Source organism: Clinocottus analis, unplaced genomic scaffold (genome assembly GCF_023055335.1).
Source record: "Clinocottus analis isolate CAN_PGR_092001 unplaced genomic scaffold, fCliAna1.0.p SCAF_6, whole genome shotgun sequence".
NCBI classification, from domain to species: Eukaryota; Metazoa; Chordata; class Actinopteri; order Perciformes; family Cottidae; genus Clinocottus; species Clinocottus analis.
The window spans coordinates 21,898,491-21,913,299 of NW_027176218.1; the positions used below are offsets into that span (position 1 = coordinate 21,898,491).

General features: G+C 42.7%; 1 protein-coding gene across 2 annotated transcripts in view; it reads right to left on the bottom strand.

Moving 5' to 3' along the window:
* Positions 1-6,300: 6,300 nt before the first annotated feature.
* Positions 6,301-14,809, bottom strand: part of LOC137803850 (NT-3 growth factor receptor-like) — a 145,888-nt gene continuing 137,379 nt past the window's right edge. For both annotated transcript variants that reach the window (XM_068602649.1, XM_068602648.1), the window contains one exon: positions 6,301-12,705. In XM_068602649.1, coding sequence (XP_068458750.1) covers positions 12,520-12,705 — 186 coding nt within the window. In that variant the 3' untranslated portion in view covers positions 6,301-12,519. The remainder of the gene's footprint in view (positions 12,706-14,809) is intronic.

The window sequence follows — 14,809 nt, forward strand, 5'->3', positions numbered from 1 at the left end:
CAGTTCAGCCCTGAAGATGAATAAAACAAATATAACTGAACAGACAGAACAGGAATACACATACTTCCATAAATTGACAACCAGACCCCCCCAACAGCCCAAAAAAGGCTGAAAGCTGTCACATTGTCCATCGTCGGTTACTATGTGGGCTCCACCTTCAGCCGGGCCTTCAGCAGCACCTTCAGGACCGGAGCCGGGTCAACACTGCCGGCACCGTGAGTCCGGTTTCTTCATGTTAGTGAAATGGCCAACTTTGCAGAGGGAACCAGTACTCAAAGCCCTCACACCACTGGTACCAGAGAGGGAACCAGTACTCAAAGCCCTCACACCACTGGTACCAGAGAGGGAACCAGTACTCAAAACCCTCACACCACTGGTACCAGAGAGGGAACCAGTACTCAAAACCCTCACACCACTGGTACCAGTACTCAAAACCCTCGCACCACTGGTACCAGAGAGGGAACCAGTACTCAAAGCCTTCACACCACTGGTACCAGTACTCAAAACCCTCGCACCACTGGTACCAGAGAGGGAACCAGTACTCAAAGCCCTCGCACCACTGGTACCAGAGAGGGAACCAGTACTCAAAACCCTCGCACCACTGGTACCAGAGAGGGAACCAGTACTCAAAACCCTCACACCACTGGTACCAGAGAGGGAACCAGTACTCAAAACCCTCACACCACTGGTACCAGTGAGGGGAACCAGTACTCAAAGCCCTCGCACCACTGGTACCAGAGAGGGAACCAGTACTCAAAGTCTTCAGACCACTGGTACCAGAGAGGGAACCAGTACTCAAAGCCCTCGCACCACTGGTACCAGTACTCAAAACCCTTACACCACTGGTACCAGAGAGGGAACCAGTACTCAAAGCCTTCAGACCACTGATACCATAGAGGGAACCAGTACTCAAAGCACTCACAGCACTGGTACCAGTACTCAAAACCCTTACACCACTGGTACCAGAGAGGGAACCAGTACTCAAAGCCCTCACACCACTGGTACCAGAGAGGGAACCAGTACTCGAACAAAGGTTCTTCAAACCAGCAACGTCAGCTATCTGAAAGAGGCAACTTTTGATTGACTGGATTTTTTACTTTAAATATGTGGATTTCCAAAGACTGGATGGAAATGGCTGATGGAAACCACCATCTGCCCGTCTCAAGCCCTGGTTTACAAAAGTTACTGCACTAATGATGTTGCAGTGCAACACCCAGGCCATAATGTGTTGTGTGCAAATTGCCCTTTTTTTTTGCATCTGATGATAATTATCCACATGGCAAAGTATAAATATTGCCTTTGTGCAAAGAACACAGGAGGCAGAGCAACAGCAGAGAGAACAGAACAACGTTTCAGCTGGAAAGCTGCAGGTCTTAACCCTCGAGGCATTCCTCCAGACTCTTGACCGGGAATTTAAACTCGACAGACAGGAAGTGGAGTTTGGATTGAATGTGCCACGATCACTGGAAAGGTCTGGGCATGAAAGCCTTTTTTAAATGTTCAACGACCACAAAATCTCTGCAGACGTTCGTAAATCAGCCGTAACTGCGCGGGGCTCTTGGCGCTGACCTTTGTGAATTGGAGCGTTTCTGCAGAGAGGCTAATTTGCATAGAAAGGGGCCGCCTTTGCACACATGGCGCTGTTTGCCGGTGATTTGAGAATACATTTTTGTTTGTTTTATTGAGGCGGGGTTATGTGCACAAGCCGCGCAATCCATTTGTGAAGTCGGTGTGTTGTGTCATCATGCGAATGGAAGTGGAGGCTACAGTCTACAGCCCCGTGCTCCATGTGTCAGAGAGGCTGTTTAGTAAGTGCAACAGGCCTGGAGAGTGTAGCAGCAGAGGCCCTGCAAGAGATTCAGTCCTGTGCTGTAAGTTGGGGAGTAGAGAGAACTTTATTACACCCGTCATATTACATATGAACATACATACATGGGATTTGGCCAATTAACCATCCTGGGACTTTCTAGAGCGTTGTGCTTCTGGGAAGTGCCCGGGAAGCAACTTCAGGGTCTCGCAAAAAGACACTTAAACATGCGAACTGTGGGATTGAACCAGCGACTTTGTGGTTACAGGACGATCGACCTTCCCCCAATGGGCCAGAGCGCCCAATGGAGTCAAGTGACGACAAAGAAATGCCACAAATGACAGTCCAATTAGGAGAGACAAGTCTGATTACGAAAATATACATATTTATTATGAACAGGCGGTATCTTTGGCTCTTGGACCCTTAAGGGAGATTTGTAACAGAGGGGCGCCTCTATCTTTATAGACACCGGCTGCAGACAACACCAGGGCTCTTCAATGGCACTAGAAGATCCTCTTCTGGCACCTTCTAGGATGTTTAGTCCTGCTCATGGTGGACACTCAAGGGAAGCCCATGTCAGCCTGTCCACCCCTTCGATCCAGACCGTACTGGATCCATTGCCATGGCGTTCTGACTTCATGACATTGACGCCGCCCAGGTGATGAATCCCACGAGCTTCGGTGATCTCCTGACCTCGACTCTACTGCAACCTCCTTGTCCACTTCACCTGGCAGAGCAAATGCTTTCTGGAATTTGGTAAAAAAATATATATACATACAACGAAATGAAGTTGGCAAGAAAAGGTTAGGACAGCAGTAAGAGATAAAAACATGTATAAAAACAGGACATCCAGATTTAAAATGAAACATTTAAAGAATAGATCAAACATAAAACACAAGCATGAATGGTTTTAAAGTGCAAAAGTGACGCGTTAAAGTCTATTTTTGCCCCCTGCAGCACTTTCCGGTGTGAGCTGGGTGGGGTGATGGAGGAAACCGCTCTGGGGAAAAAGCTGTTCCTCCGCCTGTTAGTCCGGGTTTTAATAGTCCTGAATCTTCTTCCTGATGGCAGGAGAACAAACAGAGAGTGACCGGGGTGCGTGGTGTCTTTATAGATGTCTCTGGCTTCCTTCTGGAGGCGGCCAGCATACACAGTGTCCAGGTCCGGGTGTCCATAGGCGGGATGGGTTTGAAACAAGAGCAGCATCGTCCCCCATGACGCCTCGCTCACCGAAACCTCCACTAAACTCTGCTGCCAGTTTGTCCGGCTGCTCACAGCCCTGCTCGGGGTGAAAAGCATCATCGTCTGTGGTGGCAGGTGACATGTTCTCCGGGTTGGTAACGTAGTGATTGCCACCAGTTCATGAACGGGGATGTTGCTTTTAAACTCTTTGTAAATATCCTCCCGCTCTCTGCTTTACATGGAGAAGAGTGAGGAAGTCCTCCGTTGTTGTAAAGTCCTGGAAAGTCATTCTGACAAGTACAACAAGCTGAGCTGTGTCCATCACATCCGGCGATATAAAAGATAGAATATATGATGTAAAGGGCAGAGGGGTGAATGCAAGAGAGAAGAGGAGATTGTAAAATAGAGGAACAGCTTGTGTTTGAAGGGAAATGGAGACACACATTCACAAAGCCGTTGGAGTAAGTGTGCAAGTCTTTTATTTTTATTTTGCAGTCAGAAAAGCAAATAACCATGAATACACACACACTTGATAGATGGAGAATGTGACACACTCCTCAGGCTACACTCTCACACACTTCTTCAAGAAAACAACATATCAGCTTCGCTGACAATCTCAGTAACGACTTGTGAGAACGTGTTCTGTGTCATCTGTGCTTTCGAGTAAAACATCCCTCAACGTCAGCTGGAAGCAGCTGGTGCTGTAGGACCTCCCTTCAACGGTTACCAGTAGGCTTTGGGCTCCGGGCAGAAGAGAACGTTGGGAGATAAACCCCTGACCGGCCATGTTTTTGTGAAGCTACCTGAACAGTGAGGGCGGGGGTGTCCAACTCCTTTCAGTGAAGGAGCCGCTTGCTGCCCATTTTCATCTCAAGAGAGCCGGACCAGTAAAATCTCAGCATAATAACGCATAAATAACGACAATGTTTCTCTATGTTTAAATCATTGGTGAAGGTTTTCAGATGATAAACTCTATTTTAAGGTCTGCCAACAATTAATTAGAAACATAAAGACCAAACATTCAGACATCAGCCCTCTGTTTATCTGCCTGGGCTCTCTCTCCTCTGCAGATCCCCTCGATTTCATGACGTGATCCATTTTTAACGACTTCTAACACAATGATATCAGTGCTCACATCCATTGTGACTGTGGAACAATGGTTTGCTTGCTCATCTTGCAATCAGAGCATCAGAGGATCAAATCCCAGCTTTGCTAATTTGGATTTTCTTTTTCTTCTGTTGGACTTTTCTTCTGGACCCCCTCGCCCCTGGATCCGGCTTAGTTAGTAGTACTTAACCTGGCTAGCCATGCTAACCCCTCCGCCACAAAAAGACACACTTTACATAACACACAATACACAAAACGAAACAGGTGTTCATTTCCTGTTGACTGAGTCAGGTTTCATTACCGCTGGACACATCAACAAACACTGATTGTTACCCACATAAGAGGCTCTCATGCGTTTTAAAGTTTACTCTTTCAGTCATCAGCTTGGGGGTCAGAGTCCGTTGTTCACAGAGTTCACGGCACAGCGAAGACAAACTGGGAGCCTCTATCCGACAAGATGAAATCCGTCATACCCCATCTTGTGAAAAGGTCTTTCTTCAGAAATCGGGCTGTTGCTACCTTTTCCTAACAGGGGGCGAAAGGGCCGGTCCTGTGATGCTCTTGATTTCCCTTTCTGCTCCTACTATGAAATGTTGGCTAAAAATCCATTCCTACTTTTCTATGTTCTGAGAAGGTTGCTGTCCAGACTGCTGAATGAATGAAGGGACTTGAGGAGACAAGAGAAGATACTACTGAAAAACACATCATCAAAAGGTCATGAGAGGTCAGACTATAGTGCTGTATGTGTGAGAATCACAGCATAATAGAGCTGTAGTCCTGTAGACATCATCATACATGTCATATACAGGATGCATTATCTTCACCCTGCAGCTTTACATGCAGTTCATTTTGGGTGAAGTGATTTCAAACAATATTTTTTTCATCTTCTAAAAGGAGAAATCTGTGTGCAGGCACTATAGCTGCTGTATTAAAAAAACACTTTTTTTTTTTAGCTCTATTACCATTTTGGTAACATCCTTGTTGGCAGTGAATGAATGATGCATTCTGATCCTTATTTACTTCATTTTCTCGCCTTCATTTTGGATTGGAGTGGGTGCGTTTGCTCAAGAAAGCTCTTTCTCTTAGTGGCGCTTCTCATTGCTGCTTTCAATAATATCCATGGTCTCTGAGGTATGTGAGGGTTTAAACTACCCGTGAAAAGAATGAACATTTCAGAGTCCGTCTATAATTGGGTGAAGGCTCTGGTTAACCTGTCCACTTTCCTCTTTGAACCCTCTTCTGAACCCTGAAAAGGCTAGAAAGGTTGTGGCGATTAAAGTATAAGTGCTATATATATATATATATATATATATATATATATATATATATATATATATATATATATATATATATATATATATATATAATTCTGAATGATGTATACTTTGCAAGTGTCCAGATACAGCGGCGTCTGGACCCGGATCGCCTGTTAGGATAGTATTACAAAAAGTATAGTATATTTAAATAAAGTCAAATAAAGTCATAGTAAAGAAGTGGCCACTATGACTCAGTGAAAAGATATGTTGTAGTAAAATGTGTTTAAAAAAGTCAGTAACTAAAGGTATGTAAAAAGGATTCATGAAAAAAATCTGAAATGTTTAAGTACGTTTAAAGATGTCGTGTAAAAAGTAATAGTCAATAAACAGATCAATAAAGTCATCAGAAGAGTCGTCATAAAGTCCTAAAAGCTCATACACGATTACATTTCATATAATGTGAGATGAAGTCACAGCAAAGTGCGTCAAACTTTCCTAAAAATGTCAACGTGTAATCTCTCAAAGAAAATATTCAAAAGTAATTGTCGACCCTGAGACTCAGCTGAAAAGCCACAAACCCTTTCACACATTTTCTGTACGACAGCAGTAATGTCAGATAGGGATAACTTTGTTCTGAAGCAATTATAATTATTGAAAGTGGAATTTACAGAAGTGACACATTTAGCTCGTGACTTAAAAACCACAACAGAAGCAGAGACATTTTGTAATTCACTGACAAACCTGATAAAAGACCAAACAAAGCGTGTTGGATGCTGCTATCAAATTGTTCAAAGTTACAACGTCAATGCATGTTTAAAGTATTGAAACGTTTAATTAAAAGTGGAAGTGGATTTGTACTCGTAAGGAACGACAACAAGAGAACACAACTACTCAAAGATGAAGTAACTTTTAATGAGTCAGAATCATTCACAGAACCTTAAAAGTTCACCACATCTCAGCTTTTTAAAAAGACATTATACACGTTGTCAAATTATTCTAATACATAGTTATAAATGATAGTATGGAGACAGATATACAACACGTTACCCAGAGAGAGAGAGAGCAGGAGAAAGACACTGACTTATTATTGAGTAATGATGGCTTTAACATATTCAGCTTAAATACTTTGTATGAGAAACATGATGCAGGGAAATGCTTCAGAGAAAGCAGGGAGGAAAGAGTACATGAGCAAGTAAGAGTGATTAAATACCATGGAGAACTAAAAGATGGAGATACCAGAGCAGAATAAATGTGATGTCATGAGCCAACTGAATGAAACATTAACACTTCTCCCACTAATGCCAAGAGAACCAGTGAAGTGTACCAGTGAGACTCAAGGAAAGCGAAACTCTGAGATCATACAGGACACATTGAGCAGAGCAAGAGTCACTTCAGAGTACTGGAGAGTGAGAGTATGGCAAGCCATTCCACCATTTAATACATATCCTTGATTACATGTTCAATAGTAAACAACAGTAACATTCTTATTCACCATAATCGTCATTTCAGTTATCCACAACCTCATCTTTTCCGAGGAAAAATTGGAATGAAATCAAAATCAAATTGTAAATTTTCGATGACCAAAAATAAAAAAAAACTCTCCAGAGAGCCAAAATGTCATTCTGAATATTCAAAATTCATTACGAGAAGTAAAAATGTCATTAAGGATATCCAAAAATGTCATAATAGAAACAATCAAAGTTGTAGATATCTTCAACTACAGTTTCAACTGGTGAGACGATGTTGTGGGTCACGTTCTGACGAGTGAGAAGACAATCTTGACTAGAGTGTAATTGCAGTGTGAGGAGTTCTGCAAATATTTATGTCTTCCAGGAAGACGTCCAACATGTGCTGTCTGCTGCAAACAGGAGAAACCATACAACTGTACAGGTTGAGGCAGTTCGTAGCCTCGTGTGGACTCCTCAGGACAAATAAGATAACATTTCCCAAACAGGAAAATGTCCTGACATCACAGACATAACATCCTCACAACTTACTGCAAATTGTAACTGAGGGACGCTGGTCCAACGACTCTGTCCCTCCTATGTGGCCCCAAAAAAAGCCTGGATTCCTTTCAATACCAACATTTAGTTACTTTCAGTGCCAATATTATCTAAATGATTTGCCTACACTTGGCAACTTTAATGTGGTTAGAGTGAGGAAAAGGAATGCTAGCTATGCTAACTAAGATAGCTATGCTAACCGGTCTTTCTAAGTCTCCAAAGCCTGTCCAGTTTGAGCTCAAACTGCTTCGGAAAAGCTGCAACCTCTGGACCCAGAAGTCCTGTTGCTGGTTGAGGACACATGTACGCATAGTGAGCTGGGCACACTGGCCGTACTGGTTGCGTACGCACCTCTCGCTGGTTTGCCAAGAAAAAGACAACAAAATGGATGCCTGTTTTGAAGTAAGGTTGCATGAGGAGTTCCTCCATTACCCACATCGATATAGCGTATCCACAGCCTGACATCGCCACCAACTGAAATGGAGTATGAATCTGGAAACGTGCATGCGTAGAACATATACGGACGTCCAGGGCTTTGCAGAGCAGCTCTGACACAACGCACTCAGTTTGCAACATCAAAGGAGAACTCCCATGTATGGAGTTGCCATGTATACACATATGAATTGCAAAAACACTTCAGTGGGCAAATTCTGGTGAATGATGAAAGGCAAGTACCTGCGTCACAGTCTAAGTGCATCCCGAGGGCAAAAGCAATGCGGGTCTAACTTCTGCCTGACAAACCCCAGTGGTGTGAGCACAAGCTGAACTACCACTATGCAAGCCAGTAGACATGAGTAAAATCCTGACTTCCTAGAGGACATATGGAAAAAAAACATCCACCAATTGAAAGATGCAATGGACTGACTGACATGTGTTTCTATACTCTGCAACATAATTTTTCAGTAGCTTGAAAGACAAAGTATGAGGACTAAAGAGTGACTCGACAGGACTTTCCTGTACCTGCTAAATCGACATATTCATAAAATACTCATACTTATGGAATATAGCCATTCAATATAGTTACAGGTGAATCAGAAAACAGCCACTGGTTTAACTTGTATTGGTATCATATAGTAGTTCTGAGAGAGAAAGAGGAAAGTTTAACCTCTGGGTAAAGTTTTACGCAAGCTGGAAGATAACTTTGGCCCTATTTCATCCTCGCATTGGGGCATAATTTGTACATGAATGTGTCCATGTGTAAAACCCTAAGCCGCATTCAAAAAAGCTTTAGAATCTGATTTACCTTAATAATATCAGCCAGTTCTCATTCCTAGGGTGTCACATATGTATATAAATGTGTTATAACTCTGTAGCACATGGCGCCTATGGTACTGTATTGTCCGACCTGATAAAGGATCCTCCTCTGTTGCTCTCCAAAAGGTTTCGGCCCTTTTACTCCCCATTAAACGTCTTTTTGGGGGCAGGAGGATGTCGTATGTGTACAGATTGTAAAGCCCTCCAGGGCAAATTTGTGATTTTGGGCAATCTAATAGCAACGCACAAGCTCCCCCTTCAGCTTGTGGATGATACGCACCGTCAAGTCTATTTTGTTTTGTTGTACGTAGTTATTTTAATCCCAACCATGAATCTTTCTTCATCATAACCAGGTGGTTTTGTTGGCTGAACAAATGTGTTTTTGCTTGAATTGACAACGTTAACCACCTATTGACTGCAACCGGCGCTGGGCTACCCAATGTGTTAGAAAGTGACGCATTGGAATGAGAACAAGTTGATACTATCTTCTTTTCCTTGACACAGATGACACATTAATACAGTTATAACTATAATTTAGGACACAAATTGAGCAATAACATGTCATTTTGCTGTTAAGTTGACTCAACAACAGCATAGTGTGGCTTCTGTTTGTCAGGGTAATAGATTGAGCGCTGCGTATTAAATGCTGTCATTGAGTAAGGACAGATGCAACTTGTAGTGATTGTTTCCGGATGCTAGCTAAGCCACAGGCTCAGACACACAATGCTAAACTCTTTTTTCCTTTGACAGAATATCAAACCTCCCCGGTATGTCCAGACAACAATCCCATGGCCTGATTTGTCGTTACTGGTGAGATTGGACTATTGTCTGTAAATGGCGTGATCCAAATCATAATGTTATACGTTTCTCAGCCGCCTGCATTAGCAGCTCTAATAAGTCGGTAAGGATGGCGCTCAGTTGAGTGTGTGTTACTCACACATTAGAAATGTCGCCAAGAGTAAGAACACAAAGGAGGTCATTTTTGATCAGGCTTCAGTAAAAGTGGGAAAGTAAGAGTGCTTTTCTGATCGTGATGATTTACAAACCGGGCGGGTAGAAAATACATTTTAAGTGACATACGCAGCATCGGGAGGTCGAGGTGGATCGCTGCACGATGTTCACGCCCATGTGTCAAACCAAAGAAAGAAAGGATCACAAAATGCCCAAAACAAAAGATAGGTGTTGAGTTTTATCCATAACACATGTTGGTAAATGTTGTGGAAGCCGTGCTATGTTGAGATGACGGAGGATTTCCTTTTTCCACTGAAGGGAGCCAGGTGAGCACTTTTATCCTACATAGGACAAACGCACCGTGTCTGGACTCGCAGAACTGAAATGGACTCATTGAGTGGTGAGTGGCAAACCAAGTAAATCCCCAAAACTTTTCCTTTTCAAATTGAAAAAGTTTCTGATTCCAGAAACGCACTAGAACTCTAAGCAGGTCAACAATAACTCTACATATTTATTCTACTGTCCTGACTCATACATCATCGTCGAATGAGCAACTAAAAGAAAAATGAACGGAAATGATTTGAATGTAGATTATCTTGTTAAAATGTTGAAAAGACATTGTGTGACTAAATAAAGTAAAGAAACAGTTATCACAACTAGAAAGAAAGATTATCAAAATATCTATTGGCTTTCACTGAACTGTATAACAACACATCAAGAAGCTCAAAATAATCAAACTCGAGAAAAAGGAAATAAGTTAACATATCTCAAGACGTAGAGATTTACAGTATATACATTCTTTTTAAAAAGGTTGTGTTCATTGACTGGCAGCTCCGTCGTTCTCTTTCAGTTCAGACTTCCTGTTTCATGCAGCGGTTGTTGCTCGCTGACGTCAGAGCGCATCGGGGATGCGACGCGACACAGAAAGCTTCTTTAAGTCTTCCTGAAGGCTTCCTCCAGCCCACCGCTTGTCTTTTAGTGGTGATGAGTCCGTCCTACCCAGTGGCAGAATATTCCAATGGCTTTGGAGCATGGCAGAGGTCCACTCTTTGATTTGAAATAAAAATAAATAAAAATATATAGAATATGTATATTTTCTTTAAAAACAGAAAACTTCACCTTGGGTAGTTCAACGTTCTCGTCAAGCGAAGGGTACAAAAGAAGCCTCCTATCCTCCATTCATTTCTGCTTTTCCTCCCAGGGGTCCATTTTTTTCTGTATCATTTTTAACATTTTGTTCTTGTTTTTGAGTTGTTGTTTTTTTCGCAATACATAGAGTGCTGAAAGTTTGTAAGAAAAACAAGGAAGGTTTACAGCTAGTGTACATTTTTGTAAGCAGGTAAACAAAATGTAAAAGTGCTCTTATTTTGAAAGATTTTTTTTTTTTTTGGGAGTTTCCAGTGTTTAGAAAGAAGTATGAGGCACTTAGGTCCATCTCTATGGCGACAGACAGTCACTCAGGCCACACTTCCAGGCTCAGGGTTGGAAGGTCTGGTGGACAGGTGAGTCCAGGACTAGAAGGTGTGTCTATGAAGGCTCGGCAGATGAAAACACTGACGCAATGGACTCGCACTAAAGAACACAACAGCTGCTGCACATGGGCATGTTGGATCCGTGCACGTTGTCCCTTCTCGTTGACTCACTTCCTGTACGTCTCAATGACCCGTGTTGAAAACAGGAAGTCTGTCCTACAGATTATCAAGTAACCAGTCCATTCCATCAACGCTTAGCAAGACCTGCCTCGTCCTTCTGTCACTGATTTATGTCTAGAGTGTGGTGGTTTACTTCGTCAGTAGTCTTTTTCTTTGGAGTTTGTATCTGGACAAGGATACTGCCGGTTTCAGGATGATGTGTGCCAACGGAGGTTCCAGAGATGAAATGACGTTCCTCTCTCCATGGTTTTACAGACATCATCCATCATAGCAGACAACTGTGTCGCACCCCAATTTCCCCTTTCACATATTTACTTAACATGTTAAGTTCATGTTAGTACTTCTAATCTGTGTGGGCTCATGGAGATCTTGCAGAATGTTTGCCATGAACACCATCAGGATTCTACATGACGGGCGTTGAGTCAAATCTGGCCAAGCACTGATGTAAAGGTACACACACGTGTAGACAAGCCTGGGCAAGACATACTGCAACACGGGATCTTCCTCTTGTGTTTAAAAAAGCGCCGGGATTTCTCTAGGTTATTCTGTGCAGGTCAACCTTCTGAACTTCTACATTACACAGTAGAAGTCAAGTCTGGTTTCCTGTGTGAGGACCAATAGTACAAACCAAAAGAGGCTGAGCAGTTAAGATGGCTCCAATTTAGGGTTTGTGAAACCAAGTTAAGTTGAACTGTTGCCTGACTTCCCAAAGTACACAGATACATCCATGTTAGGGTGAGGTCAGGACAACCTAGGAAAGGATCTTTGAAATGTAGCCCAGTCGAGCCAGATTCTACCCGGTCGAACCAAAACTGCAGAGATTTAGAGTGAAATGACGACACACAAGCTAGGACATTATGTTACCTAAACCATTAGGATAAGAAGGCCAACCATACCAGACCAATACAATCAGGGTAATCCAGTTCAGTCCATTTTGATACAATCCAATCTTCATAGTCTTTTAAACATGAATTCATTCACAACGGAGCTAGACTGGCCCGAGGAAACCTTTTAGGTAAGGTCCAAGACATTCCCTTTGATTATTATGCAATGCAATCCAGTTAAACACACTTTACTCCACCTTTTTTTGGTCATCCCGATCCTCATATGCCAGGCAGTTGGATGCAATACAGTCCATTTCTAATCCCAATCCACATGGTTCCATCACAGACCACGCTATGAGTCCAGGCCAGAGTTCCCCTCCAAGGCAATCCAATTACTCCTGATCCAGTCTACTCGTTTCTATTCCAGTGAAGATCTAGTCCGACCCAAAACGCATCCAATTCCTTGCCCCTCGTATTCCACTCCTATCCCAGGATGTCCAGATAGACCGGTGTGGCCTTCATCAGCGTGAACAGTATCTTCTGAATGTCTTTGACGTTGAGGCGCTGTTGTGGCTGACTCTGCCAGCAGCCCAGCATCATATCGTAGACCTCCTTGGGACAGAGGCGTGGCCGCTCCAGCACCCTGCCCTGAGTGATGCACTCGATCACCTGGGAAGACAGACAGACACGCACCGTTACACACACTGCCTTGTTCCCACACAGCATTGCTTATCCACGTAAAGAGCACATGTTGAGCAACACACATTGGCTGAGTTGCAGAAGGCGCCACACAGACACACAAAGTAGTTCCTGAACAGTAATCAACATGAACCGATCCAGGAAAGAAAAGCTCAGTAAAACCGCTCCTGAAACACATTTACACTGTAAGGCTGAAATAGTGATTATCATTCTAATATTGATAAACAAATGTCATTATTTATTTTCTGTTTATAGTATTGGGACTTGCGATGTAATGTTTAAATGTTATACTACAATTTGCACCATTCCTTTTGTGTTTGCTATTGTTCTACACTAAATAATACTGCAATGGATGCTGTTTTGTCATGTGTTTGGCTTTTCATCAGTGTATATTGCTTTTGTCATGTAACATTCTGCACTATTTCACCTATTTATCACATGTTCATGTGGACTGCTTCATCTGTAAAATACTCTTATATGTTTGATACTCTAAGAGTAAACATACTTCTTGTATATTATACTATGACAGGTGATGTCGATGCTTGTGTTGGCTGTATTGTGATGTACTGTCAGCAGCAGAGAGAAGCTGAACAGACTTTGATGCATGCAGAGAAAAGGAAGGTTTCAGGGTTGAGTCATACGATACACGCCAGGAAGATTCCTCCAGTAAAAAACATTTCACTGAACTCTTTGTACCCCAGAAACAACTTCAACTATCAAACACTGAGCATCAATTAGACTTGCGCTTGTATATCCGCTACTGGCCCGGTGCTGCTCGGGTTCAAGTGAGGACGCACAGTTCATGGCCCACAACACAGCAGACAATTATTTCTGTTCTTAAGATCAGAGTGAAGGAGAGGAAGCCAGTAAGATGTCTTCATTGTCACGCTCCAAGCCGCCTGCAGGGCTTAACAAACTGCTCAGTGGCAGCGACCGGCGCACGTCACACACCTGCATGACTTGTGTCCACAAACAATTTGTCCAATTAGTTTTGCACATGAAGCTTCTGGCAGCAGCAATGAAGCTGATTGTCTCACGCAAAATCTCCACCAAGACATCTATCTATCTATCTATCTATCTATCTATCTATCTATCTATCTATCTATCTAGCCTTTCCATCAACTCTAACTATATAACATTTTAAATAAACGGTACATGTGTTGACCCACGTGTCTCTGACTGAATTTGTTTTGTCTAATGTCCAGTTGAAAGTGCAGGTAGAGCTCTGGAGATCTGTTTCTTATGATAATCTGTTCAGCAATGATAACAGCATTATGTTCGTAAAGTTCTTATATCATTGATAATGCTGTTTGGTTGTCTCGATCCAACGCCCCCAACCCACCATTGGTCTACTGACCCTGTTCCCAAACACTGTTCCTGTCCATCTCTGTGACTTTTGTGTATTCCACTGAAGGAATTCACATATGAATGTGACTGTTAAGCATCGGGAGGACTAGGTGGATCTCTGCTCTTTCATCCATCATTTTGTTGCGTGCAACTAGCCGAGTTGTTCCCTGTGAGGACATTTATTTTGAAAAGACTGCATGCATGTAAAAGGCAGAAGCTGGACGTTTGTGAGAGAAAGTGTAACATATCACGTGAAACATATGCGGTGTGTAGACTGAAGAGACAGCGTGGGTCATGCTGCACTTAAATGAATCTTGTATTTATGAATGATGGCGTTATGTCAATGAGGGTCGAGTGAAAGATGAAATGCAGTGAGCTCATGTGTTCATGTGTGTCCTGTGTCTTCACTCTGCGGTTACAATAAGATATAATATAATACGCTATGACAGCTGCCTGCATCACACCTTCCCAAAGATAAACTGAACACAGACACACGTTTTGAGATCACCGAGGTGAATCCATCTTTCTGGATTTCCCTCAAGAAATCAATACAACTGGCATCTTAAAAAGACTTCGATCCTCTAGTGCCACAGAGTGAAGCCGTGTGTGACAGTCGTTCCTTCAGTGTGTTCACTTTACTGTGCAGGTAAATGTTACCTGATCCACTGAGAGTGCGTGGAAGATAAGGACAACATGAATGTATTCATCTTATGTCTCGCGCCTTATG